General features: G+C 46.5%; 1 protein-coding gene across 6 annotated transcripts; it reads right to left on the minus strand.

Annotated features, from left to right (window-relative positions):
- Positions 1–12: 12 nt before the first annotated feature.
- On the minus strand, positions 13–27,978 carry LOC135514745 (protein-methionine sulfoxide oxidase mical3b-like). 6 transcript variants are annotated; one of them, XM_064938306.1, is made up of 32 exons: positions 26,951–27,970; positions 25,203–25,582; positions 24,589–24,796; positions 24,317–24,433; positions 24,055–24,156; positions 23,621–23,877; positions 22,837–23,094; positions 22,573–22,688; positions 22,203–22,329; positions 22,037–22,130; positions 21,788–21,935; positions 21,355–21,551; positions 21,004–21,104; positions 20,797–20,901; positions 20,478–20,612; positions 19,870–19,962; positions 17,797–17,910; positions 9,797–9,983; positions 8,194–8,324; positions 7,858–7,930; positions 7,344–7,587; positions 6,867–7,054; positions 4,579–5,601; positions 4,397–4,497; positions 4,040–4,120; positions 3,803–3,853; positions 2,673–2,930; positions 2,198–2,291; positions 2,021–2,071; positions 1,009–1,108; positions 744–817; positions 13–630 (listed from the first exon to the last, which is right to left on the minus strand). In XM_064938306.1, the coding sequence occupies exons 2-32, from the start codon at positions 25,545–25,547 to the stop codon at positions 443–445; spliced, it is 5,361 nt and encodes a 1,786-aa protein (XP_064794378.1). In that variant the 5' UTR covers positions 25,548–25,582; positions 26,951–27,970; the 3' UTR covers positions 13–442. The 6 variants fall into 6 exon arrangements, with proteins under 6 accessions (XP_064794378.1, XP_064794373.1, XP_064794374.1 ...); XM_064938301.1 differs by lacking the exons at positions 3,803–3,853; positions 4,040–4,120 and having other exon boundaries at positions 26,951–27,969; XM_064938302.1 differs by lacking the exons at positions 3,803–3,853; positions 4,040–4,120; positions 26,951–27,970 and adding an exon at positions 26,807–26,915.
- Positions 27,979–27,988: the final 10 nt, after the last annotated feature.

The following is a 27,988-nucleotide window of genomic DNA, read 5'->3' on the forward strand; positions in this document are numbered from 1 at the left end:
ATGACGACATGCTGTCAGAATGTCTTTATTATCCAATGTGTGAAGTAAAACATTATTCATGTCATTTTAAAAAAGGTTTTAAAAAAAAAATCAGTGCTGTTTCTTTTTTACATAATATACATTTTTCTAAATGGTTAATAAATAACAATACAAATCATTCATACATGCCACATATCGCCATAACAGCAGCCTGGGTGAGTATAGTGAGCATAGGGCCATCAGTCTCACAGGCCCGTCAGTCAGTCAGGGGTATAGCAAGATGTGTGTAGCAGTGGGGATTGGGGAAACATCTTCAATCCTAAAAACTGATCATCCAGACACTGTACCGCCTTGATCCTGGTCATAACGTTGTATCAGAGGGGAAGTGACCTCACAACCGTGACCCTGATCGCAGCTTTAGAGGGGAAGTGAGGTGTCTGTGCTTGGGCCCAGTTGTTTAGGTTCAGGCCCAGTTGTGCAGGCCCAGGCCCCGGGACAGCATGATGGCCTCCAGGTCTCTGTCCTCCTGGCTCTCCTGCAGCCGCTGCTCCTCCAGCAGAGACACCAGAGCATCTCTCTGCTCCACCACCTCCAACATCTCCCCCAGGATTAGCTTCTCCTCAGCCAGCTCTGCCTCACCCTTCAGATGGTCTGAAAGAGGGAGAGAGGGAGTGAGAGAAGGCTGAAAACAGACAATATATTACAAGTGTTATGGTACTGTATGACGTGTGTGTGTTTCCTTGCATATGTATGAGTGTACTTACCATCCACGGCCATCCTCTCTCTGAGCTCCTGTTGAAGACGGCTCTGTCTATCCTCCAACTCCAGCTCCCGAGCGCTGAGGGAGAGACAGTTGCCATGGAGACCACATCAGTCCACAGGGTCGAGCACAAAGACACTGATGACTCAGATAATTGTATACTGTGACCAGGCATACTACATACTGCCATTTCGTCATGAGCGCTCATACTAATCATACATTTGAGTCCAGTGGTGACATATGGGGTCAAAGGTCATATAGATACTCACAATATCATGAGTTCTGACTCATAGCGCATCAGACAGTTCTTCTGCTGGACCAGCTTGAACCACTGCTGCATCAGAGCTGGATCATCTTGCCTGCCCATGACTAAAGGAGAGAGAGGAAGATGGAAAGAGAGGGAGGGGAAGGGTGGAAAGAGAGGGAGGGGTAGGGGGGAAATAGAGGGGGAGGGAGGGGTAGGGGGAAAGAGGGAGGGAGGGGTAGGGTGGAAAGAGAGAGTGAGGGAGGGGTAGGGTGGAAAGAGAGAGAGAGGGAGGGGTAGGGGAGAGAGAGAGGGAGGGGTAGGGGAGAGAGAGGGAGGGGTAGGGGGGAAAGAGGGAGGGAGGGTAGGGTGGAAAGAGGGAGGGAGGGAGGGTAGGGTGGAAAGAGGGAGGGAGGGAGAGTAGGGTGGAAAGAGAGAGTGAGGGGTAGGGGGAGGGAGGGGTAGGGGGAGGGAGGGGTGGGGAGGGAGGGAGGAAGGAAAAAGAGGGAGTGAGGGGTAGAGGGGGCAAAGAGGGAGGGAGGGGTAGGGGGGCAAAGAGAGAGGGAGGGGTAGGGGGGCAAAGAGAGAGGGAGGGGTAGGAGGGAAGGAAAAAGAGGGAGTGAGGGGTAGAGGGGGCAAAGAGGGAGGGAGGGGTAAGGGGGGCAAAGAGGGAGGGAGGGGTAGGGGGGCAAAGAGGACGGGAGGGGTAGGGGGAAGGAGAGGGAGGAAGGGGTAGGGGGAAAAGAAAGGGAGGGGTAGGGGGAAGAGAGAAAGAGAGAAGGAGTGTCAGGAACCATGGGTAAGATTGGAAGATAATAGTTGGAGGGAATCACAGGAGGTGGGTGGCACCTTAATTGGGGAGGACGGGTTCGTGGTAATTACTGGAGCCGGATCAGTGGATTGGTATCAAATACGTCAAACACATGGTTTCCAGGTGTTTGATACCATTCCATTTGCTCTGTTCCAGCCATTATTATGAGCCGTTCTCCCCTCAGCAGATCCACTGGATGGAATGCAGCATAGTATGAGGTACATACCTCCCAGGTGCAAGTCCAGCTCTTCACTGTCATTCGACTCTCCCCAGTAGTCTAAAATAAGAACATACCAGGCAGTTGACCACACGTACACTGATCATATGCTTAGTCAAACTAACTAAGAGTAATATAGTTAAAACAAACCATGATGTCAAACAGGTTTGTAAATAGTGCGTTTACCTGCTTCGCCTCTCAAGGCCTTCTCCACAGCCACACCCCTCTCCTCCAGCTGCCTCTGCTTCTCCTCCACCTGCTCCAACTGCCTTTGGATCATCTGACAAGGCCCATTTTATACACTCAAGCCCTGCTTATACCTGATTCTTACATGCGTTATTTGTCCTGATCCTGTCCACATTCTGATTGGTGTAGAGGTGCTGACTAACGGGGGGGATAAACTGGAAGCTATAAAAACAAAGAGAGTCGCAGACTCAATGTATAAACTCCCAGTCATTTATTGCGTAAACTGACTCTCAGAATGTGGACGGATATGAGATATTTTAATCCCACGACTGAACATATTTCTGAACATGTGGGCACAATCAGAATGTGGACAAGATCAGGACAAAATATGCATGTTAGCGCCACCTATAACATCAATGCGGCTTCAAACAAATCATACGCACCGTCACACATACATGAGAAACCTACATCCTACCTGGGCTCTGTGCAGTCTCTTGAGTTGCTCCTGTTTGGCCTGTTTGCGCGCTGCCCTCTGTACCCTGCGTGTTAACCTGGCATCTAGCTCCTCCTCCTCTGGGTCTCGGTCTCTGTGGAACATGGCCTCTGACACATCCAGGCTGGACGGGTCCTTCATGTGCACCAGTACCCCCACCACCTCCGTAGGGCACGATGACTTCCGCTGTGTATCCATAAGGGGGGAGCTGTCCCGCTCCCTCTCTTTCCCCACGTGCCTCTTTAGGAGAGAGAGAGAGAGAGAGAGCGTCAGCAGCATACACACAGACACACACACATAGCATGCGCGCACACACACACACACACACACACACACACACCGTTAAGATTCGACCACAGCAGCAAATTCTGAGTATACACACTACTGGGGTTTAGGGACGATAAGGACACAGCACAGAGCACAGAACAGCTTGATGCAACCAATGGGAATGTTCACACTACCTTAATGGGAATGTTCACACTGCCTTAATGGGAATGTTCACACTGCCTTAATGGGAATGTTCACACTGCCTTAATGGGAATGTTCACACTGCCTTAATGGGAATGTTCACACTACCGTAATACCTTAATGGGAATGTTCACACTACCTTAATGGAAATGTTCACACTGCCTTAATGGGAATGTTCACACTGCCTTAATAGGAATGTTCACACTGCCTAATGGGAATGTTCACACTGCCTTAATGGGAATGTTCACACTGCCTTAATGGAAATGTTCACACTACCTTAATGGGAATGTTCACACTGCCTTAATGGGAATGTTCACACTGCCTTAATGGGAATGTTCACACTGCCTTAATGGGAATGTTCACACTGCCTTAATGGGAATGTTCACACTGCCTTAATGGGAATGTTCACACTGCCTTAATGGGAATGTTCACACTGCCTTAATGGGAATGTTCACACTGCCTTAATGGGAATGTTCACACTGCCTTAATGGAAATGTTCACACTACCTTAATGGGAATGTTCACACTGCCTTAATGGGAATGTTCACACTGCCTTAATGGGAATGTTCACACTGCCTTAATGGGAATGTTCACACTGCCTTAATGGGAATGTTCACACTACCTTAATGGGAATGTTCACACTACCTTAATGGCATACGCCCTCTTAAAGGCCAGGGCATGAGGCACATATGCAGACTTGGAAAGATGAAGACCAAAAAACAATCAAAATAAGGCACACAATTTATAGTATGTCTCGTTCACACAAAACATGCTCTGAATCGGAATGGGAGAAGTGTAACTTCGCTCAGCATCTATTCTGTAACTATCTCTAACTAGACTAGGACACAACAGCCTGCATCATACTGCCACAAAGTAGTATACCTCCCCTTCCTCATTCTCCTCCTCCTCCTCAATGGTTTCCTTCTGAAGGTCTGACGCTAGGTCAAACAGCTCCAGACGAAGCTGAAAACATTCATCCATGGAAGAGATTTACCTGAACCTCTGAAGACAGGAGATGATATGGTAGCCAACAAAGACCAGATATCCCCTAACACATATGACAACAGCCTCCTATAGTGTGAATGAATTTCGTCCAAACAATGACCGTAAAGATGGCTGGCATCCACAGAGCTGATCAGAGGGCTGTAGTGACATCACTGACTCTCACAGTCAGAGCTGTAGTGTAATGTCAGCCTGCTGCTCTGAGATCAGTGGTAGTGTTAGTAGTGATGCTCTTACGTTGGCCTTGGGGTTCATGGAGCATCTCTCCATCACAACAGAGCAGGTGATGTCTGACTCCTCCTGCTCCAACCAGCTCTGGCGCTCCCTGAACTTCACACCTGCACAAACACAGAGGTTCACCTTAGGAATTCACTATACCAGATCACCAGTGTGTGTGTGTGTGTGTTTGTGTGTGTTACCTCTTCTCTCTGCAGAAGCTTTCCTCCTGCCCTGCTCTTTGGGGGCTGGGGCTGTTGTCGAATTGGGAAGGGAAGTCCTGCCCTTCTTCTTCCTGTCCCTCTTATAGCCAGAGATGACAGCTCTCCACAGGCCCAGGGGTCCACCCTCTCCTATGCCTGCTTCAGGCACACTCTGGCTGGGGGGCTGGTTGTCCCTGCGGCACTTACGTGAAGGGAAGATGAAGCCCCCCTGGAGAAGGAGGGGAGGCAGGCTCTCTGTGAGTCTGCGGGGGTCCAGACCTCCTCTGCTCTTCCCTGGGAGAGGCTCCCTTCCTAGGGTGATTTTCATGTCCTCCCAGCCCACCCCCATGGCTGCTCTCTCTATCTCCCTCCTCCTCTCCATCTCCCTTTTCCTCCCGATTTCTCTCTCGTCTCTGGGCACTGCCTTAAGGGGCTTCAGGGGGGACAAGGGGGAGCTGATGTCCTCTAAGGGGTCTATTTCTTCACCCTTACACAGCTGCTCCCCAAGAGACCCCGCTCCAACAGACCCCCCCGCGGCAGGCCCGCTTCCCCCACCCACGTCCCACGGATTCATTTTCTTACCCCCGACCCCCCGCACAACAGCCGACGCCATGATAGGTGCGGGGACAAATCGAGGGGCAGGGCGAGGGGCGGGGCTCTGCAGTGACTCCGCCTCCACATCAGGGAGAGGCAGGCTGTCCCAGCATGCCCTGTGCTGGGCGGGGGGAAGGATGCAGGGAGGGGTGAGAGGGTCCGAGGTAGAGGTGGTGGAGCTCCCGCCCACACCGATCCCCGAACTACTGCTGGGGTCACGCACCCTCTCCCCCCCTCCTCTCTCCTCTTTTCTCTCTTTCTCTTCCCCATCCTCCTCTCCCACTTCCGGACCGGGGAAGCATCCCAAGGTGGTGGAGGTCGAGTCAGGCGTGAGTGTGTCTGGAGAGTGTGTGTTTTGAGAGTGTGCGCTCTGCTGCCACTCGTCCAACGAGGCTACCTCCTCAGCAGTGAGGGGGGATGATCCTTCCTCTGAGAGAGAGAGAGAGAGAGAGAGAGAGAGAGAGAAAAGAGAGGGATGAGGAGAGTCAGGGAGACGGAAGGGAGAGAGAGTAATGGAGAGGAAGTAAAGAGAAAGTCAGAATCTCTACAGAGACTCTAGATAGCAACCTCCTGTGTCTTACAGGAAATGTTGATTGTGAGCCACAGTTGGTATTGAGCTAGAGTAGGTAGTAGGTATTTTTGCCATTGGTTGGCAACACTGTAGACTTGATGAGGCAAATGATATTATTAATAAGGTTTGGGCAACCACAGCCACCAAAACCATTGGACAGTGGGTGACCGAGTTGCATTCGTTTTCCACCTGGGAGGGCCCTTGTCGGCCGGCCTTTAGCCGGTGTTCAGACAGACGGTTCCTCCCGCCCCATGTGGAATTGCCTCTATCGGGGGAGCACCTGTCGGAGACGGTTATCCCCGTGTTAATGACAAGCTCCAGCCGCGCCCCGTCCGTGCGAGACCCAGCCGACCCACCTGACCCAGTGGCCCTACATTGGTGTTCCGGTGCGGGGAGTGAAGTACCCAGGCAGCGATGCCTGTGGTGATGTTCACCCATGCTGTTCCGGCGCCAGAGACACGTATTCTCAAACACTGTCTTTAATAAGTACCAAACCCGGCTGACCCAGTGGTCGCTGCTGGCCGGGTCTGGTGCACAAAACCACGAATATCTCGGAAATGAAAGCAGATAGAGACATCCCGTTCCCTTTCGGTCCGACCCAGTGCCCCTACACTGGGAATGGCTCACCCAGGCAGCGACCCAGTGGCCGGTTCTGGTATACAGAACCAAAAATCACTTGTGTAAGTCCATGGGGTGCAATAGGTGAGGAAGTTACTGTAATTTCTGCCTGCTAGTGTGTCATTATTCTCATTGACACAACAAAACATGCTAAATGGTTAGTAACAAAACAATTACCATAATAAAAAGGATAAACATGTTTTGTTAGCTTTCTCTCCTGTGGCGGTGCTATCTGTCTCCTCCACCTCTTCTAGAGGGAGGAGCCACAGACCTGAGTGACGCTCCCTCTCCCACGGAGAGTACTCCCCTTCTACCAGCAGGGGGAGACACCAGATAGCGAGACGGACAGGGAGGGAGGACACATACACAAACACCGAGAGAAAGAGGGTTGAGAGACCAGAATAGAGAACAAAAGAGAGGAAAGGAAACTAGTCTAGAAAAGAATCTTTCTGACTGACAGCACAGAGACACACACACAGGAAAACAGAGAAAAAGGCACAATTACCATCACTAGATAACTCCTCCTCATCAACCTCTCCTTCCTCCTCTCCTTCTTCTGTCTCTTCTTCGTCGTCTCCTCTCTCTCCTCGGAGGCGTGCATGTAGTTCCATGGCCTTCCTCCAGGAGTCTCTAGCCAGGTCATTGGTTTGAGCCCGCTGCCTCTCCCCCTCCTCCTCCGTCTCTGATTCTGAACTATGAGGAGAGAGGAAGGCAATTAGTGTGTGTGTGTTCGTGTGTGTAAGTGTGTGTGCAAGAGAAAAGGGGGAAGAGAGAAAGAGGGAAAGAGAAAGAGAGGGAGAGACAGATAGCAAGAGAGAAAGAGGGGGAGGGATAGAGAAAGAGAGGGAGATATATAGCGAGAGAGAAAGAGGGAAAGAGAAAGAAGGAGAGAGAGGGAGAGATAGCGAGAGAGAAAGAGGGGGAGGGAAAGAGGACATGCTAGATAGAAATAAAGATACATTTTTGTTTTTGTAATGCTGACCTGGAGCCCTCGTTGCTCTTGTCCCACAACGGGCTGCGCTTGTGATTGGCCTTCTTCTCCTCTGTCACCAGCAGACTGAGGTTGTAATTGGCCAGCGTCTCCTCTGGCACCTCCTCCGGCTCATATGTTAGCTGTTCAGTCTCCAGGCTCCCCAGGCTCACATGGTAGTTCTCCAGCTCTATACGTTCTGGCGTGCCGTGCACGCGCTTAGCCAAGCCGCACTCCCTCTCAATCAGAGATGCCACTGGGCGCACACACGCACACACACACACACACACACACACACATAGAAGCTTTACCAAGCCGGACCCACTCCCAATCAGAGACGCCACTGAGACACACACACCAGCCACACACACACAGACATGCACTTAGCCAAAGTCAAACTCAGGACATTCTTTACACACTCAGCGGCGTCACTAAGACACACATTCTGTGCACAAACACACACACGGCACACGCATTACGACTGAAAACACACACATGACACAGATACATGAACCTCTTGGCTTACCTGAGGACTTGCGATCTGCTGTCACCACAGTCACTGAGGAGCGAGGGTTAGTGGACAGAGCAGCGTGGGACTCCTGGAAGGAGGGGTCAAAGAAAGAAAAAAAAGAACATTTTTACCAAACATTTTTCCAAGGACCAGTGTATTGATCTACAGAAAACCTCATACATACATGATGTGTTCTCCTCAAAACATTATAATATACAGAGAGAGAGAGAGAGCTCGTCATTAACTGAAACCTTAATTGCTATGTCTATACAAATATCAGGAGTTAAAACCCCAGATCAGCCAAGAGCTTCTATTTCGCCAGAGTACGAGGGGAAAGGCAGAAGTCCTTACCAGGTGGATCCGCTGAGAAGGGGTCCGTTCGTAGGGGGTCGAGGGCTGATCGGAGGTCGGGGGGGCTGCCCTCTTCCTCTGGACCGGCCCAACCAGACGGACGTCATAGTGTGGCTTACAGTAGAACTTCCCTACACACAGAACCAATGAGTTAGAACACGAGACACCGAACCGCCCGACACACAGCAGCAGTTTAAGAACCTCGCTACAGAGATCAGCAGCTCCCATGCATCTTACAGAAGAACATTAAACAAAAAACAAAGTGTTATCTAACTACAGTAGAAGTACAGAGAAAACCGTGTTCAATATCGTACAGGTCTCCTCCTCAGCTAAATCTCATTCACATTTCCACACAAAGAAAACAGTGTCCCTCGACCTTGAGGAAAAGCTACATCTCTCAGCCTCCCGGGAAAAGAACGGGGAGAATGAAATAGTGTTGTGTCTTACAGTGGGATTCCTCCATAGAAAACAGCGCTGGTCGACAGACCGACAGGAAGACACACTTGATCTGGTCCCTACACTGACAGACCACTTCATATATAGTCTACCCTACACACACTTCTCTCCCGCCTCACACTCAAACGGCTATCATGTGACACCTCATCCCTGATTGGTTGAAGGGTTTGAATTAAACTTAGAAATCAACTCCTGACATGACAGACATCTTTTGTATCTGCCCCCCCTCCCCCCATCCCTCCCTCCATTTACAAACACACATCACATCTCTAAGAAGTACAATACACACACACATTTACGCAAGCAGGCATGCACACACACACCATAGCTTATTGTGGGCCCTAAGTGAGATTTGGTTGGGGGGCCACCCCTACCTCGTGGGCAAAACATTTTGGTGGACCTCCTATTCACGGCAGAAATAAACATTTAAGTTTTACATTTAATTTCCTGCAGTTCTACATATTTTGCCATGGGGCCAAAAGAAAATTGTGCAATTTTACAGCAAATTACCTGCAATTCTACCCAATTAGGGGGCCCCGTAATTGGGGCCCCCTAATCTAAAGAAATGTTAGCTGACATGGCTAATTGAGTGACTGTCAGTGACTGACATAAGAAGAGAAAAACTGCTAATGTCCAACCACATTTTCTTCTTGCACCTTGTGTATTCTACAGTAATCAAAGATAAACAACCACGCAGTCGGTCCAGGGAGCCCCAGGCCCCAACGGTGCAGTAAGCAACACACTGAGTTTGTGTTCATCATGTGTTAACTGAGTTGGTCTCTGGTCTGCTGATAACCTGGAAGCTTTACAAAGTGATCACGCGGTGTAACATCAACCCAGCCCAGTGCAGATTGGAGAAATCTGTATAAAAACAGCGTGTTTGAGTGTCACTAACCCTCATTAACTGCAGGTCAGAGCTGCATTCAAGATAACACAAGTTGTGGTAGAGCATATAAAAAGTTGTAGCTGCGTTTCGATGCCAAGGCCATGCTGGTCGTGGTATTTCCAGTGTGCGTGTGTGTGGTAGGGCAGCCCTTGTCTTTCATCGGAGTCACCCATTTTTACCATTACTCTCCAACTCCATGGAGCTCAGTGACACCCTCTCCCTGCCCTCACCCCTCCCAGGTCTCCCTCCTCAGGGGCTCACCGTTAGGCCGGTCGTAGGCGTAGGAGGCCAGGCGGATGGTGGAGCTGCAGTGGTCACACTGGAAGCAGCTCCGGTGGAAGAACAGTCCCTCAACACTGAGTCTCTCCATCACGTACACGCGCTTACTGCAGAAGAAACACACATCACTGGCCCCTCCTGACCCTGCCAACACAGAGCGAACGGCAGCCTGAGAGAGAGAGAGAGAGAGAGAGAGGAAAGAGAGGAGAGAGAGAGAGAGAGAGAGAGAGAGAGAGAGAGAGAAAGAGAGGAGAGAGAGAGAAGAGAGAGAGAGAGAGAGAGAGAGAGAGAGAGAGAGAGAGAGAGAGAGAGAGAGAGAGAGAGAGAGGAGAGAGGGAGAGAGAGAGAGAGAGAGAGAGATGGGGGGGAGAATGAGCGAGAGAGAGATGGGGGGGGAGAATGAGCTGTAATAGATGGATCACCTCACTTCAGAGTTAGCTTACTACCAAATAGGGTACAGCATTGCGCAGAGATTCAGATTTTTTTTGATAAAATAAGAATCAACGATGTCTGGAGAAAGAATCCGGTGTCAACTATGACATGACACATTGACTTTGATTATTATTTTTTGGGTTATTGAACAACCGGTAACAGAATTTCATTATGGGTCCCTGATCTGTACTACATATAAATGTATAATTATGGATATGAATGTCATTCTCTTCATGGTGATGTTTCCTAAATAGGTACACACAAGGTATAATCATGGTGCGGATTACGGGGAGCCAGAGGGGGGCTCAGTTTCCCTGAATGAGACATTTGTTTGCCATGCGTCCTTGACAAAAAAAAAATCCTATGCCTTTATTCCAATGCATTAGACTTCTCCGTTGATTTATAATGGTTTGATTTCGTCAGTCAGCTGTTTAGAGCGCTCATTGCTTTGTTTTTCAGGTTGGCGCGGGCACTGGTGTTCTCCGTGCCATCCGTGGGCAGAAGTAGTAGACCATTTATTTAGCTTGACTATTTCCTATCAATAATAATTGTCTTTCCTGGATCAGCGGATGATGGTCGACAATATCACTAGACAACTCGCCTACAGCTAGATCCCAATGCGCATCCAATCCATCCAACAAGTAGGCCTATAGTTGACTCTTTCGGTTAGAAGCATTCGATTCTGCAATGGTATAGGACTACATTATTTGGGATTTGTGTGCCCATGGAAACGGTTTTCACGGCGAAACATAAGGAAATGTTATGTAGCCATAGTTACACATACAGTGCATTTCCCGAGATCTCCAAGATCCATGATTTGTACAGTGTTGAAGATCACCGTTCTAATTCAAATGTTAAATGCTCAATAATGACAAATAACACGGTCAATCATGTAAGGAAATAAAGGTCGTGTTTTGTGTCACACGATCTGTGAGGACTCAAAGCATTAACTCATGAATTGTGGACACCTCAAAACATATTTTGATTCAACTCATATATTATATTGAATGTAGGCTAACTATTCTGAGTGTGTTCATGTGTTTAAAATTGCCATGGCTGAGAGGGTAGGCTACCGGGCAGTAGAGTAGGCTTAGTGGAGGGTAAACGCAAGTAAACACCTTAAAAAATAATGCATTGAAAGTATAGGGTGCGTTTCTTTTTCCACCACGACAGGTGTTTTGCAGAAAATCTCCCCTCACAGAATCCCCCCCTTCCCTCCTTCGCGTGAACGCGCACACACTTAATTCTTTATTGCTGTGAGTTGCTTGTTAGTTGAGATTTCTGCTGTCAGTTTATCCGTTGTCAGTTTATCCTAAATTTCACTGATTTTAGTAGCAGAATTTAGGCTGCGTTCGATTAGATTTTTTTTAATGGCCGTTTTATCACCGGGGAGGCACTAGTAATGTCTGCAGTTTTCGGTTTGGCTATTTGTTTCAAGTGTATCAGTCTATCAATAAATATCTTTGCCAAAATTCGACATCTCTCCCATGTCGTATTCGACTAGTAGTTGTTCTGAAATGTTTATTGCTTGCCTACATTTACTCCATCCTCCATGTTTAATTTAACACCCGTACTTTCTATAGAAAAATCATCCCCCTTCTGAATTCCCCTTGTAGCTAGAGTCAAATACTTTCTGTGGCACACATCAGAGTCAAATACTTTATTTTTAGCTCGGGGATTCGATATTGCAACCTTTCAGTTACTAGTCCAACGCTCTAACCACTAGGCTACACTGCCGCTGATCAAATCAAATTTCATTTGTCACATACACATGGTTAGCAGATGCTAATGCGAGTGTAGCGAAATGCTTGTGCTTCTAGTTCCAACAATGCAGTAATAACCAACGAGTAATCTAGCTAACAATTCCAAAACTACTACCTTATACACACAAGTGTAACGGGATAAAGAATATGTACATAAAGATATATGAATGAGTGATGGTACAGAGCGGTATAGGCATGATGCAGTAGATGGTATTGAGTACAGTATATACATATGAGATGAGTATGTAAACAAAGTGGCATAGTTTAAAGTGGCTAGTGATACATGTATTACATAAAGATGCAGTAGATGATATAGAGTACAGTATATACGTATACATATGAGATAAATAATGTAGGGTATGTAAACATTATATTAAGTAGCATTGTTTAAAGTGGCTAGTGATATATTTTACATCAATTCCCATTATTAAAGTGGCTGGAGTTGAGTCCGGGTGTTGGCAGCAGCCACTCAATGTTAGTGGTGGCTGTTTAACAGTCTGATGGCATTGAGATAGAAGCTGTTTTTCAGTCTCTCGGTCCCAGCTTTGATGCACCTGTACTGACCTCGCCTTCTGGATGATAGCGGGGTGAACAGGCAGTGGCTCGGGTGGTTGTTGTCCTTGATGAGCTTTATGGCCTTCCTGTGACATCGGGTGGTGTAGGTGTCCTGGAGGGCAGGTAGTTTGCCCCCGGTGATGCGTTGTGCAGACCTCACTACCCTCTGGAGAGCCTTACGGTTGTGGGTGGAGCAGTTGCCGTACCAGGCGGTGATACAGCCCGTCAGGATGCTCTCGATTGTGCATCTGTAGAAGTTTGTGAGTGCTTTTGGTGACAAGCCAAATTTCTTCAGCCTCCTGAGGTTGAAGATGCGCTGCTGCGCCTTCTTCACGATGCTGTCTGTGTGGGTGGACCAATTCAGTTTGTCTGTGATGTGTACACCGAGGAACTTAAAACTTACTACCCTCTCCACTACTGTTCCATTGACGTGGATAGAGGGGTGTTCCCTCTGCTGTTTCCTGAAGTCCACAATCATCTCCTTAGTTTTGTTGACGTTGAGTGTGAGGTTATTTTCCTGACACCACACTCCGAGTGCCCTCACCTCCTCCCTGTAGGCCGTCTCGCCGTTGTTGGTAATCAATCCTACCACTGTTGTGTCGTCCGCAAACTTGATGATTGAGTTGGAGGCGTGCGTGGCCACGCAGTCGTGGGTGAACAGGGAGTACAGGAGAGGGCTCAGAACGGACCCTTGTGGGGCCCCAGTGTTGAGGATTAGCGGGGTGGAGATGTTGTTACCTACCCTCACCACCTGGGTGCGGCCCGTCAGGAAGTCCAATACCCAGTTGCACAGGGCGGGGTCGAGACCCAGGGTCTCGAGCTTGATGACGAGTTTGGAGGGTACTATGGTGTTAAATGCTGAGCTGTAGTCGATGAACAGCATTCTCACATAGATCATTGACAGCTGCCTTGAAGGACACAAATAGAAAATGCTTTCTGCTACTAAAATCAGTTAAATGTATTCTAAACTGACAACGGAGTGAAGAGCAGAAATCTCAACTAGCAAGCAAGTCACAGCAAGGAAGAATGGAGTGTGTGCGCGTTCACGCGAAGGGTGGGGGGGATTCTGGCAGAGGGGGGGGGGGGGGGATATTCAGCACAACACCTGCAATCAGAATTTACTCACCTATTATTTTTTTTACCACTACAGACTGGCTACGGGTCAGCCTATTTGATGTTCATGATAATACACCCTCCCGTCTTCGGCTGTTCTTATGCACGACGCAACACTGGAGGAAACAGCCCTTAGCGGTGGTATATTGGCCATATATATTGCAAACCTTTGAGGTGCCTTATTGCCTTATTATAAACTGGTTACCAACACAATTAGAGCAGTAAAAATACATATTTTGTCATACCAATGGTATGATATACCACGGCTTTCAGCCAATTAGCATTCAGAGCTCGAACCACCCAGTTTATAATCCACAAATCACCACCGGCTAAATCTATGAAATTAAAATGACTATGTACTCTGTTCCATCTGATTGCCAGTCCACTGTTTTATCAACCCAGGCAGGGAAATTCAAAACTTGATCTCCAATATATAAAACAAAGCATCTAGACATTATCTCACCTTTCTTTTAGACAAAATGTGTTTTTTTTAACAGAGGAGATTTGTATAAACCTTGCTGTCTGTCTCTCCGACATTTGCAACATTGTTTCAATATTCAAATTCGATCTCCAGCTGACCCATTGTAATGAACGTGTAGTAGTCGGGACGGGAGAGAGAGGCAGGAAGCGTTTCTCAGCCAGTCATGAATCAGCTGGCATCATTTTTATGGATATATACAAAGAAATGTCAATTGAAAAAAGGTCAAACGAAACGAAGTGCAGCTAGTTTGCAGTCTTTCCAGCGTCAGTTTGAAGTGATTGTGTTAGCAGTGTTGTTGTCTAGCTCCCCTGGTCAACAGTGTCCTAACGAGAGAGCACATGTTCTATGCCAGGCGAAATCGTGCCTCATTAGCACATTTTTATGCATGTATCCAAATAAATGTCACTAGAAAGCAGCTTAAACAAATGCAGCTACTATTATTCTGTCTGGCTGCACTGTTTGACGTGACTGTACGTTAGTCGTAGTTGGCGAGCTAGCAAGCATGGTATAACAACGTTGCCAGCCAGTATGGCAATGGAACATTTAGAATGAACGACTGGGTCGAGTCCATAGATACAGAACAAAAAGACTGGCAACCGAACCAATAGAACGAAAGACCAGTCGGCTCGGGTAGCATCCTTAGATTTGTGTCGGGACTATATCTTGTGGAATGATGACATAGTATGAATGAATTCATCAAAATAACGTTTTTTAATTAAAACGTGTCAATCATTATATGAATATGTACGTAACCCGTTGTATAAAAGTGATGATGCCCTCGAAACCGGTGTTTGGAGAATATATTGGCACGGTTTGCCATAACAACACCCGTGCAAATATATCCTCCAAACACCCGGTTTCTCGGGCATTATCATTTAATCATCAAATGGCGCGAGTAGGCCTATACATGCCGTTTGGATGCTGGAATTATTTTGGAGTGGAGGCACATGCACAGTTAGACTACTTTTTGAATTGATTTGTTTGACAATCAGATGAAAATACAATTTATGTTAATGCAAAATTAAAAGCTAATTCAATTTTACTGTTTAAATTGGCTTTATTATTAGGCCCATAAAAAAACGCTCAAGCGTGTGCACTCAATACAGAGTACACCCAAATGTCATGGAGTAATTAAATATGCAATATCCTCCTTTAGATATTTGGGTATTATTATATTATTTAAATGAGCGCTGCCCCCAAACAAGACCAAATTTGGTGGGTCTGGATCCGACCAAATTTTATCCAATCATCGATGTCTATGTTTCACAAGTTTGGATATCAAAGCACAGCCCAGTAGAGCACAGTGGAGTTCAGTACAGTACAATAGAGTACATTATAGTACAGTACAATACATTATAGTGTACTCAACTCTAGTGTGCTCTTCGAGATGGGGAAAGGTCTGCCCATAATAAAGAGATTGTCTGCTTTTTTGACACCACACTCCACAAAGCAAGTCCTGCCAGCTCTAGTTTTGTCTTATCTTGATTATTGTACAAGTCCTGTGGTTGAGTCCTGCAAGGAAAGACATAGTTAAGCTGCAGCTGGCCCAGAACAGAGGCAAGTCTTGCTCTTCATTGTAATCAGAGGGCTAATATAAATACTATACATGCCAGTCTCTCTTGACTAAAAGTTGAGGAGAGACTGACTGCATCACTTCTTATTTTTATAAGAAACATTAATGTGTTGAAAATTCCAAATTGGTTGCATAGTCAACTTACACACAGCTCTGACACACACACTTACCCCACCAGACATGCCACCAGGGGTCTTTTCACAGGCCCCAAATCCAGAACAAATTCAAGAAAGCGTACACTATTATATAGAGCCATTATTGCATGGAACTCCCTTCCATCTCAAATTGCTCAAATAAACAGCAAACCTGGTTTAAGAAAAACAAACAGATAAAGCAACACGTCACAACGCCTCCATTTGACGTAGATAGTGTGTGTGTGTGTGTGTGTGTGTGTGTGTGTGTGTGTGTGTGTGTGTGTGTGTGTGTGTGTGTGTGTGTATTGATATGTAGGCTACGTGTGCCATTTTTAAATTGATGTAGTTCTATCTATCTTATGTAATGTTTCATGTTTTGTGTGGACCCCAGGAAAATACATACTGTGTACTGTACTGAACTCTACTGTACAGTATTGAATTATACACCACTTTACTGTACTGAATAATACTTTACTTTCCTGTACTCTAATGTGCTGTATTGTACTTTACTGTGCTGTGCAAACTTGTGGGGCTGTCGGTAGCCTAACTATTAAGAGAGCCGGACCAGTAACCAAAAGGTTGTTGGTTCGAATTTCCGAGAATGCTAGGTGAACATATGCCAATGTGTCCTTGAGCAAGGCACTTAAACCTAATTGCTGTTTTAAGTCGCTCTGGATAAGAGTGTCTGGCTAAATGACTGAAATGTAATTGTGAACCCAACTGTGGTTTGAGACCACTATGGTTTCCATTGTAGCCAACTCAATTGCAGAAATGACGTTACCGATTGATTTACCGAATTGATATCAGTAAAAACCAGTGGTGGAAAAAGTAACCAATTATCACACTTGAGTAAAACTAAAAGATACCTTATTAGAAAATGACTTAAGTGAAAGTCACCTAGTGAAATTCTACTTGAGTAAAAGTCTAAAAGTATTTGATTTTAAATATACTTAAGTATCAAAAGTAAAATTATAAATCATTTAAAATTCCTTATATTAAGCAAACCAGATCACACCATTATTTTAGCCAGGGGCAAACGCCAACACTCAGTCATAATTTACAAACGAAGCATTTGTGTTTAGCCCACCAGATCAGAGGGTGTGGGGATGACAAGAGATGTTCTCTTTATAAATGTGTGAATTGGCCCATTGTACTGTCCTGCTAAGCATTCAAAATGTAACGAGTACTTTTGGGTGTCAGGGAAAATGTATGAAGTAAAGTACATACTTCTCTTTATGAATGTAGTTAAGTAAAAGTTTTCAAAAATATAAATTGTAAGTAATGTACAGATACCTCCCAAAATGACTTAAGTAGAAATACATTTAAAGTACTACTTAAATATTTTACACCATTCGTAAAAACACTATAACTAATTGATAGGTATACCTTTACTTGTTACTTCTGTAAACTTTCATTATCCTCCCTCCACACGAGGGAGAGAAATTTGAAAATATCTTCAAGATATGTGGGTTTTTGGTACAGAATTTCACAGCACAAGGCAATGTTTCTTAAAACTAAATAGAAGTGTTGATATTAGTTGGCAGCGGTCTTTATTTCAACATTATGTGTTTTGATAAATGTATTTTCAATGTAAGACCTTTTCAGGTAGATGTTTTCTAAAAGACCCATTTTCCATCTGTTTGTCCAGAAATCAAAGCCTTTGTTTATTCCAATTGTTTGGCATGGAAAATGTTTGAAAAATGTATACATGCCTTAATATATATATATTTTTAAATGGACTCCTAGCTTTAATTCGACATCCAATTTGACATGTTCCTATGAACTTCACATGTTGGTACTCATGGGTACTTTTACATGGAAATGACCTACTTCAGAACAAGCCTAGATAGGGTATAATCCAACGCTGGATGAGTTTCGGCCTATCGACAGTGTTAGTATGGGTGAGTCGACTCACTCAAATCAATTCTTACCGTTTCCTTCCTATCAGCAGTGTGCTGGGGTGAAGGTGACTCCTGACTTTGAAGCTGATTGGATATCTGTTCAGCCAATGAGCTCACTCCCCCTGTGTACATCTGAACATATTTCTAAAAGACAACAGGAGAAAAGACAGACGGGATGAGGACGAAGGACAGAACAAACAGTAAACAGACACACTCACTAGGGATGACACAATCGGAGCCATAAACAAAGCGTTTTGATGTGGTGTTATGGATGTGGAAATGGACCACAAAGCTAGAAGCATCAAACCTCTATTGGATTCTATCATTATACTAATTTAACCCTCTTTCTGTTGCAGTGTAATCCTTGTCCAAAAGAATAAATATAAATGTTATCACTAGGCCCTTATTTCACACCAATCAAACTGAATTTGTAGGCAAATAAGAGAGTAGTCCGAGGAAAGAAGGCTGTGCAAATATTAACAAAAACTATTCACAGGCCTCTGATTTTTTTAATCTTAAAAAGGAACATTTCAGTTGCAGTGTTGTCACATGCCACATGCCCTGCGGTAAATTATACAAATATACTTTCTTAAAAGACCAAACAAGATGTACTCTGACTCCAGTTCAGTCCAGTTTAATCCTCTTTCTCTGAAACAACAGTTGTTAATATGATTTACAGTATCATTTAACCCTCTGGCACTGCCCTGAGGCCCATAGATTGAACTCAATGACTACAGGTCAAGTTGTAGCCCACTTATGGTCCACACTAGCCAACTAATGGAAAAATGGAGCCCCACGTAACTCCTTATAGTCCAAGGATCTTACATATTCTGATTAAAGGTTGAATTGGTTCTGGAAGCCAAAACAGCCAAATAATCCATCTAAATGTGAATCAATTCTCAATTGTGGTACGGTTCTAGAAAAACAAATCCCTTTCAATATCACATCAAAATAATTTCAAAAATACAAAATCCAGTTGCAGCTGACTGCATTTTTCAGTGACAACACACTCGAGGCGTCTGTCTTCAGTATACACAGAGGTGTACGGGGACACAGATAGTTAATTAGCACAGGTAGTCCACTCTGTTTTCCACAAACAAACACTGCAACATGGAAATGGCTGTGTGAGAACACTAAACCCTAAAAAGAAGAAAAGAAATTTAACAAATGTGATTTTTGAAAATTGATTTATTGCTTATATGAAAGACGGGTTTCCATATGTCTCCAAAACCGTACCGCAAGCGATGCGGGTTAATGTTCATCGCGAGCCTCGGGGCTTTTCTATCGTCAATTGGCACTAAAAGGTAGTTAGTGTCTATGAATGGGGTAAGTCCACACGAGGGGTATGGTTAAAGCTTTGACCGTGGGCAACGCTTACTGCCAACGTTCACCATGCATCTGTCCAGATCTAAACGTGGATTTGATGTGTTCTCTCAGTCTATTGTTTTCACTACACTGCTAGAACAATTCATTGTCTTACGCCAGATATAGCGCAACATTCGCCTGTTGGTTGACGGACTGCGAGTCACGTAGGATTGACGCCACCTGTCGAAAGACAATTCTGATAGTTGGTCTCTTCTGTCCTGGAGATATATCAGGGAACCACTGATGTAGCCGAGAAGAGACCTCAAAAGTCATCACACCAATGACACACAGTCTACAGATGGCTACTGGGAACTTGGGGAGTCTAGGAACATTTATGGGTGGCATGGGACGTCATCACTAGTCTTACATGCCATCTGGTCTACACACAACTACATTACCCAGAATCCTCTGGGGGGGGCCTACCTGCTCCCCCCTGCTGGGCAGAGTGTGACATTTGACCTTTTCCTTGTACTTGAAACTCATCTGCTCCTGCTGCTGCGTGCGCTTCTTCTGGGGTTAGATGGGTTTAGACGGCATCATGTGAGTGGGTGGTTGACTTTGCAAAATAGTGAAATACTGGAATATCTAGGGAACTCTAAGGCTAAGAAAGGGCTATGACAAAATGCCACGCGACTGAACTACACAGCACACATCATGCACCCCCATGTGGTGACACAGAGAGATACAGCTATATAACTCTACAGTCCTCTAAGAACCACAGGTGAAGCATATCTGTACCTGTTTCCAGGTGGCAGCGGAGGCCACAAGGGCTGGCTGGGCCTGGGGGTCAGGGGATGCTGGAGGAGGTGGAAGCGTGGGCATGGAGTCCCCCTGGTGGTCAGTTAGTAGAGGGATTGAGGGCTGTGGAGCCAGGACAGCCATGGCTACCTTTATACTATACTACAACCACTGCCTTAAGAATCTAGGGCCTAGGCCAAGAGCTACCGCTGTTAACCCTAACTACCGGTCAATCTTAACCTATATTGCTGCAACCATAGCTGCTCCCTTCAACCAAATCAACCTTTACTTACTGCTCCATGGCTCAGTGAGTCCCATTGGCCCTGACCCAGAATGCCCATCACAGTGCAGCTAATCTGTCTTATCCTCTGAAACCTCAAGAGGAAGTCAGTCGGCTCACACCTGGAGGATCTAAACTACCAACAGCTGTTGATGACAGACCGTGCTGTAGAACTCGTGCTGCAGAACTTCCTTTATTCAGATTAAAGCACAGATTTTCAATAAGAATATTTAAAAAAAAACTTTGACGCTTTGAGCGAGGGAAACCACTCTTAGAAACACCTGAAAACTTATAGCAGCTAGGAGTTCTGAATTCCATCCCTTCTCACCTGTCTGCGTAGAGCTGCAGCTGGCGTGGAGGAGGGGCAATGGGCATTCTCCTCAAACTTGGCCAGCAGCTGATTGGCCATCGAGCGCACTCTGCTCTGGCTTGCTCCACCCACAGAGCACAGGGCAGCCTCTTCCTGTGGAAGGCAGAATGGAGGAGAGTTTGACCAGAGTCACTGAAAGGCCAAAGGTGTTGTATTGCTGTTCTAACTTCTAAAATACTTCACATTATTGCAGGTCATCTCATTCATTTAGTCACAGAACTACCGGCAGTTTCAATTTCTGTTACCTAACCAAGGGGTAAAGGTTACACCCTCTCACCTCATAACTGTCCTGAGATCTTAATCTGAGATCTTGTTTCACGTCCTCCAGACATGGCCGACTGGTCTTTCTCCTCTTCCCCACCGCATCCTTCTCCTTCTGCTCCTGGTGGGAGGGACACAGACAAATACATGTAAAACACACACGCACCTATACACCTACACAAAGACAAACAGAGTCCCTGCTTAAACAAATAGGGGTGTGTACCTTGGGGTTGCGCTTACGGGATGGGCTGTGGCCCAGGCGGCTGAGGAGAGAGGCAGGACCGATCACAGCAGCCCTTCCATCTGGGCTCTCAGTCTGGGATTCTACAGAAAAGAATAGAGGAGAAGAACCATCATGCACAACCATTCCTCACCTCCTTTCCTTCACAACCACTAACAGGTAATAGGAATAGAAACAGTTTCACCACTTTGCTTTTGCTTCGTAAGGCATTGAAGATACGTGGTTATGAAGGAGAGGGCTTGAGATGAGAGAGGGTAGGATAAGAATAGAGGGTGATGAGGAGAATTGAGCATTGACAGCTCTTAAGCTGACTACTGTGGTTGAGAAACTCACCACTTGGGGGCAGTGCGTCCTTGAAGAGCTGGTGAAACTGGCTGAGGTACATGACCATACAGAGAGTGTCCGTTTCACTGACAGACGCCATCTCCTCGACAGTCATCACAGGAGAGATGCCAAACTCCTTCTCTGCCACCTCCAACCCCAACCTCATATTCACCTCCCCCTCATCCTCCCCTAGAGAGGCAAAGTCACTGCAGAGAGATGGGACGAAAGAGTCAAAGTAAGAGAGTCACACACACGCACGCACCTGAGCGTGAAAAGGTGAGACTAAGGTTCGAAAGGTGAGAGTTGGGCTGAGAAGTGAGGCATTGGTAACGTTCCAGTCCAACTACATTGCGCCTGAATGCTACCTTTGGGATGAGCTGTATGAGGCGAGAGGCGAGGTGATTTGTGACGAGCACGAGGCTAGAGGTCAGAGGTGACTCACATGAGGTCAGGGCGGTAGTGGTGGATGAGGGCGCACAAAGATAGGCCACTCTTCCAGGATGTAGTGAGGTCGCTAACAGCAACTCCACGGTAACCCTGCGTCTGCTGCTGGCACCACGACAAAAGCTTACTGGAGCGAGAAAAGGACTCTGGGGAACCAGATAGAAAAAAAAATATGAGTGAAGAAGTGATCAAGCCAATGGTTAGAGTTATGTTGTGTACCGTTCAGTACTCAGAGGGTCAGACTCACCCTGTCGTAGTAGCTTCGGCAAGGGGGATCGGGGTTGCGGTTCCTGGACCACACCCGAACCTCCATTCTCTCCTGTGTATATTAGATGGCCCACCTACAGAGATTGTCACCATCATCATCATCATCAGACCTGTGTGTGTGTGTATGTGTGTGTGCCTGTGTATACCTGTGCGGGGCTGATGAGTTGAGGGTTGATGTTAGGGTAGCGGGTAGCTGGGTCTACGGTGTATTGACCAAAGTTTTTGTTGACATTTTCTGGAGTGGTCTGAGGAAGGAGACGATACAGACTCTCTCTGAAAGAAAGAAAGAAAAGAGAGAGAGAGGATTATTTAGTTATGGAATCAGGTGAATGATTGTTTGGTTTCCTAGCCGAGGTGCCTGTGTGTGTTTATCAATGATTTTGGCATGTCACGTATGTTTGTGTGGGTTTGGCAGTGTGTGCTTGTCTAGAGGTTTTACAATGTGTATTTTGACAGTGTGCCCATTCCCTGTTTGCTGGTGCGCGTGCTCTCCTAACTGCAGACCTGCCATCTCACCTTTCAGCAAGTAAGTCCAGAGGGGCGAGGCCTTGAGCCCAGCTCCGTACCATCCAGGCAGAATCCAGTGCTGCCAGAAACCCCCGTGCTATACCTGTCCCCATGGGCCAGAATGGCTAACACACACGCAAGCAGACACATACACATTACAACCATATGCTACTTACAACAGAATACCTTTCAGAGTACATTAGGATTGCTGACGTTAACATTCTTCTACTCTCCCTCAACTCTGCTCCTCTCTTACTCTCCCTTGCGCCTCACCTCCAGAAGGCTGTCTCCCACCAGCGTGACCAGTAGATGGTGTCCGTGTCTCTGTCTGACCAGTGCAGCGTTCTCTGACGCGTACATACAGGTGAAGTCAAACAAGGCAACATCAGGCTGCCCGTAGTGGTTCATGGCAAAGTCCAGGGACGGCAGCTGGTGATTGGTGGAGAAGTCTGCCGCCTCGCGGGCATAGGCCAGCAGTGCACTCTGGTCCACGTTTCCCCGTGAGAGAAGTGTTTCTGTGTCTGCATTGTCCTGATAGGTATGACACAGTAAACATCAGTACAATAGAATGCAATCACTGTTTGAACAATAACACAGTTATACAGTCAAAATCAGGGCAGTAACACAGCAGTGAGACCAACATGAGCAAAATAATTACACAGTCAATCAGTGCGTCATACAGTATGTGTGTGTGTATGTGTGCGTTGTTTTATATATATTTTACTCCCCAATTTTGTGATATCCAATTGGTAGTTACAGTCTTGTCCTATCGCCGCGCGTCCTCCGAAACACGACCCTGCCAAGCCGCACTGCTTCATGACACACTGCTCGCTTAACCCGGAAGCCAGCCGCACCAATGTGTCGGAGGAAACACCGTACAACTAAGGACCGAGTCAGCATGCATTCGCCCGTGCCTGCCACAAGGAGTCGCTAGAGCGCGATGGGACAAGAACATCCCGGTCGGCCTAACCCGGACGACGTTGGGCCGATTGTGCGCCACCTCATGGGTCTCCCGATGCAGTGACTTAGAGGTAGGCCCGTCTGTGTGCGTTGTTACCCGCAGAATGACTCCTTTCTCCAGCAGACTCTGCTTCTTAGCCGTCATCACAAAGTAGTGTGTGTCGTCCTTGTAGTACACTATATTCTCCAGGTCCACTCCCGTGGCGTCCCGTAGCTCCTGAAAGAACCTCTGGTTGAAGATGAAGGCCACTCCGCTGATCTCCTCCACCTTGGCCTCAGCCGTGGTGTTACGGTTCATGAAGTTAGCTGTGATAGCAATGGCCAGCTTGCCTCGGAACTCCTTACGCCTGAACCCTGATTGGACACATGGGAGACAGGATGTGATTGCAAACAGGAAGTCTGGGATCAGAGGGCTAGAAAAATTCCCTTCCTATAAAGGCATTTACTAAGAAATCTGCATCTGACTGATGCTGCATGAGATCTGTTGCTGTTTCAGTTCAGTGTTTCAGTAGGTGCTACTAGATGATTTACCTGGCAGTGTGTTCCGTCGTCCATCAGCTCCGATCACCACGTCACACTGCAGTGTGTTAATAGGGTGAGACTTGGGTTTCACCTCCACCCTCCAGCCTACCTCTAAAGCACACACACACACAAAGGCATTAAATACACACACACACACACACACACACACACACACACACACACACACACACACACACACACACACACACACACACACACACACACACACACACACACACACACACACACACACACACACGGCAGGTCTTACTCTGTTGCTCCTGGTCTGCAGGTGGCTCCACAAGTCCCTTGAACTCTATGTTGACATGGACTTCCACCCCCAACAACAGAGCCACCTTTAATAACACCAACTGTAGCTGCCGTATACCTACAGAGAGAAGGAGGGAGAGCGAGAGAGGAGGGAGGGAGAGAGAGAGAGAGGGCGAGAGAAATAGAGGGAGGATTCTCTAATGAACATTGAAGCCCGATAGCTGTAACCATGGAGACAGTGGGGCCAAGGGTCAGGGGTTATTCCATACTCACTGATGTGGTCAATGGCTCCAGCACAGAACTTTCCATAGAACTTCTTGGCTCCGAGGCCCCTGAGGTCATGGATGGTGAAAGGCCAGAGGTGGAGGACGTTGTTCCTGGAGAAGGCATCCCTCTTCTCCAGCAGCACCACTCTGGCCCCCAGGAACCCCAGCTCTACTGCTGTACGCAGACCACATGGCCCCGCCCCAATGATCACACACTGGGAGAGAGGATAGCTGGGATGAGAAGCTAGAAACGTACACACTTAAACATACACACACTTGACATCCAATTACTATACATATCAGACCTGTGTTCAAATACAATTTCTAATATCTCAATTAATTTCACGTACTTTGAATGTAAATATTCAGATATATTTTAATCGAAAAGACAAGCAGTTGAATATTTTAATGTATTTGGAAATACACTTGGAAAGTATTTGAAAATACTGACTCAAATTCCCATGCATTTAACACAGGCATTACAAAATAATATTTGAAAATTCTATTTGGTAGACTATTTCATTTTGACAAATAACCATTCAAATACTCAAATAAATGTACTTGTTTTGGGCTATGTATTTGAACATTTTAATTACCAGATAGTAAATGACTAATAAGTACCGTTGTGTTGGCACAGACACGGCCCTTCCCGTATTCGTGGTGGGCTGCCCGTTTGTCCAGTTTGGCCCACAGTGCGTTGGCCTTCCAGTAGCTAAGGCGTTCTTTGAGGGTGTGGTAGAAAGGCCTCTGCGGCCGAGTCGGGGGGTATGTCTGTGGCTGTGTGTGTGTGTGTGAGAGCTGAAGGTGCTCACACAGCAGGTTGAAGGCACGGAGTGTCGTTCTGCAGGTAGACGCCTGGACAAACTCATCAAATAGAACCTGGGCGTGGCCCTCCTTCTCCGCCTGCTCCGCCTCCTGGGCCTCGTCGGCAACACCGGCAGCAGCAGGGCACCCTGAGAACTCCATCTCAGCTTCCTGTTCCGGGCTCTTTCATTGGCTGCCTAGAATGAGAGAACAGACAGAGACTACGTTCCAGTGTTCCACACTGACTTCCCATGTAGAATCCATGCCTAATAGCCAGTCTGTTTGTGTTATCGTTCCAACTCCTTGCCACGCCAATGACAGCAATGAAGTTGGCATTTGCAAAAGCACAAACAGATATGTGATCAGGCTACATGCGTAATAAATTGCTTTTAAAACATCTAAGTACATTTCTAAGTTTGCAAGAAGCTGTGTGTGTGTGTGTGTGTGTGAGGTGTTCTCGGTCTGAGCTGGCTGCATATCAGATGTTAGGTCCCCTGCTAGGAGGTAGGGCTAGAGAGGTTCTTATACTGTTAGATCCCAGATAAACCAGCTCTCCATGCTGTGCACTGGGCTTATGGGTAATGTAGTATATCTGCTGCTGAGACTCTGGTTGTCACACAATCAAAGCCCTCAGAAAAGTGCATTATATTCATTGCACGCAGGTGTGTGAACATAAAGAGCATTATACAGTATATTCTGTATGGTATAATCAGGCAACATTATCTCATAATTTGAATACATGATCAACATATTCCCTTTTTACACAATAAAAATATAGGGTACATAAGGACTTGGGGGGGAGGAGATAGAATATGTGCCCACATCCCAAGACTGGGACAATAACCAAAGCATTCACCAGACAATACAAAGAGAAAGAGGGAGGGAATGTGTGTGGTTGGGGGGTGGGTTGGGGACACAATGCACCTCATACATAGTGGAGCCCAACCGTACCATGCACCGAGAGAAACCCACACACATACTCCAGCACCCACACACACCGTCAGCATAGCAGGGGGAGATGTACAGAATGGTAGTTTATTAGATTGAATTAGAACATTTGATAGATACTCTGTTAATCCACCAAAGGGAGAGAAACAGCAGCATATTTTTTTATATATTTTTTTTATGTTTACTTTTATTTTACTAGGCAAGTCAGTTAAGAACAAATTCTTATTTTCAATGACGGCCTAGGAACAGTGGGTTAACTGCGTGTTCAGGGGCAGAACGACAGATTTGTACCTTGTCAGCTCGGGGGTTTGAACTTGCAACCTTTCGGTTACGAGTCCAACGCTCTAACCACGAGGCTACCCTGCCGCCCAATGACCCCACCAATATGACCCCACAAGACTAACAACCTTACAGAAGTAAGACACTCATCTAAAATGGATCGTATAGGTGTCCAAGACATGCTACATAATTACCTTCAACATCGACAAGCTTTCCTTCATTCATTCAGTATTGCCCGTCCGTTATGTCCACTCGATACATTCCAGATAACACATTCAAGTACACAGACAAACACACATTGACAGAAGAACGCACACAAACTGCTGTGTGGGACTTACTGAATGCTGTGTTGTCTTCTGGCCTGTACAGACATCGTCACTCCTCGGCTCAGCCACGGGTTGCCAGGTGTCCCTCAGAATCCTAATGCAAATCTCTCTTCAGCCACAGAAACAACACCCCACAAACCTGCACTGCAGTAGCCTATACTGCAGCTCCCATTGTCTCGGTCTGTGCCCCTCCCTTCCTTATAGCTTGATGTGCATTGTTGATGCCAAACTCTCCAAGTCTGTCTTTCTCGCTCTCTCACACCCAGACACTTTTCTCATCCAAGGTCAGGGAACAGCCAAGTACAGACTCCTCCCACACAGCATGTTCACAGGCTACACACTCAAACGGGCACGCCTGCACACACACACACACACACACCTAATCTCATGGTGTCCCTGGGAAACAGACTGGGATCTAACAAGCTTAAAGAGTAGAGGGATCAGAAGAGAGAGATCATTCTGTAAGAACGTGGCGCTGAGGGAGAGAGATCCCGCTCATAGCCACACAAAAACAGTGGGTATGTGTGAACAGAACACACAGGTCGAGGCTTATTTGTGCATATGGCCAAGACCCAAACCCACTAGTGTTGTCAGAGAGAAACGGTTGGGTTACACATTCTGTCTGTGTAGAGGTACCTACACATGACAGAGGAAATGCACGTTTATAGGCCTACCCACAATGTTCAAGTTACGGTCATATGAATCTTTGCTAACCCAAAATGATCCATGTTTTCCATAGCTGAAGACCCAAGCCTAATGAGAGGGTGGGTGAAAAAGTCACACAGGGCTGAATCTATGGCTGGACACTGTGGCTAACCCCTGACCCCATGGCTTAAGCTGCAGCTAATACCTGATCACATTCACTGATCCATACTATATTCCCAGTAACTACTTCAGTATAATGCCCGCTCCCCACCACACACACACACACACACACACACACCACTAAGCTGCGGGTGGTGTTAAAGTCTAATTTTAACATGAACCTCTCCATGACTGGGCTTCTCAACCTTTCCAATGAAACCCAACCAAGTCTCCCACTGTTTCACA

The sequence above is a fragment of the Oncorhynchus masou genome, chromosome 26, assembly GCF_036934945.1.
Source record: "Oncorhynchus masou masou isolate Uvic2021 chromosome 26, UVic_Omas_1.1, whole genome shotgun sequence".
NCBI lineage: Eukaryota > Metazoa > Chordata > Actinopteri > Salmoniformes > Salmonidae > Oncorhynchus > Oncorhynchus masou.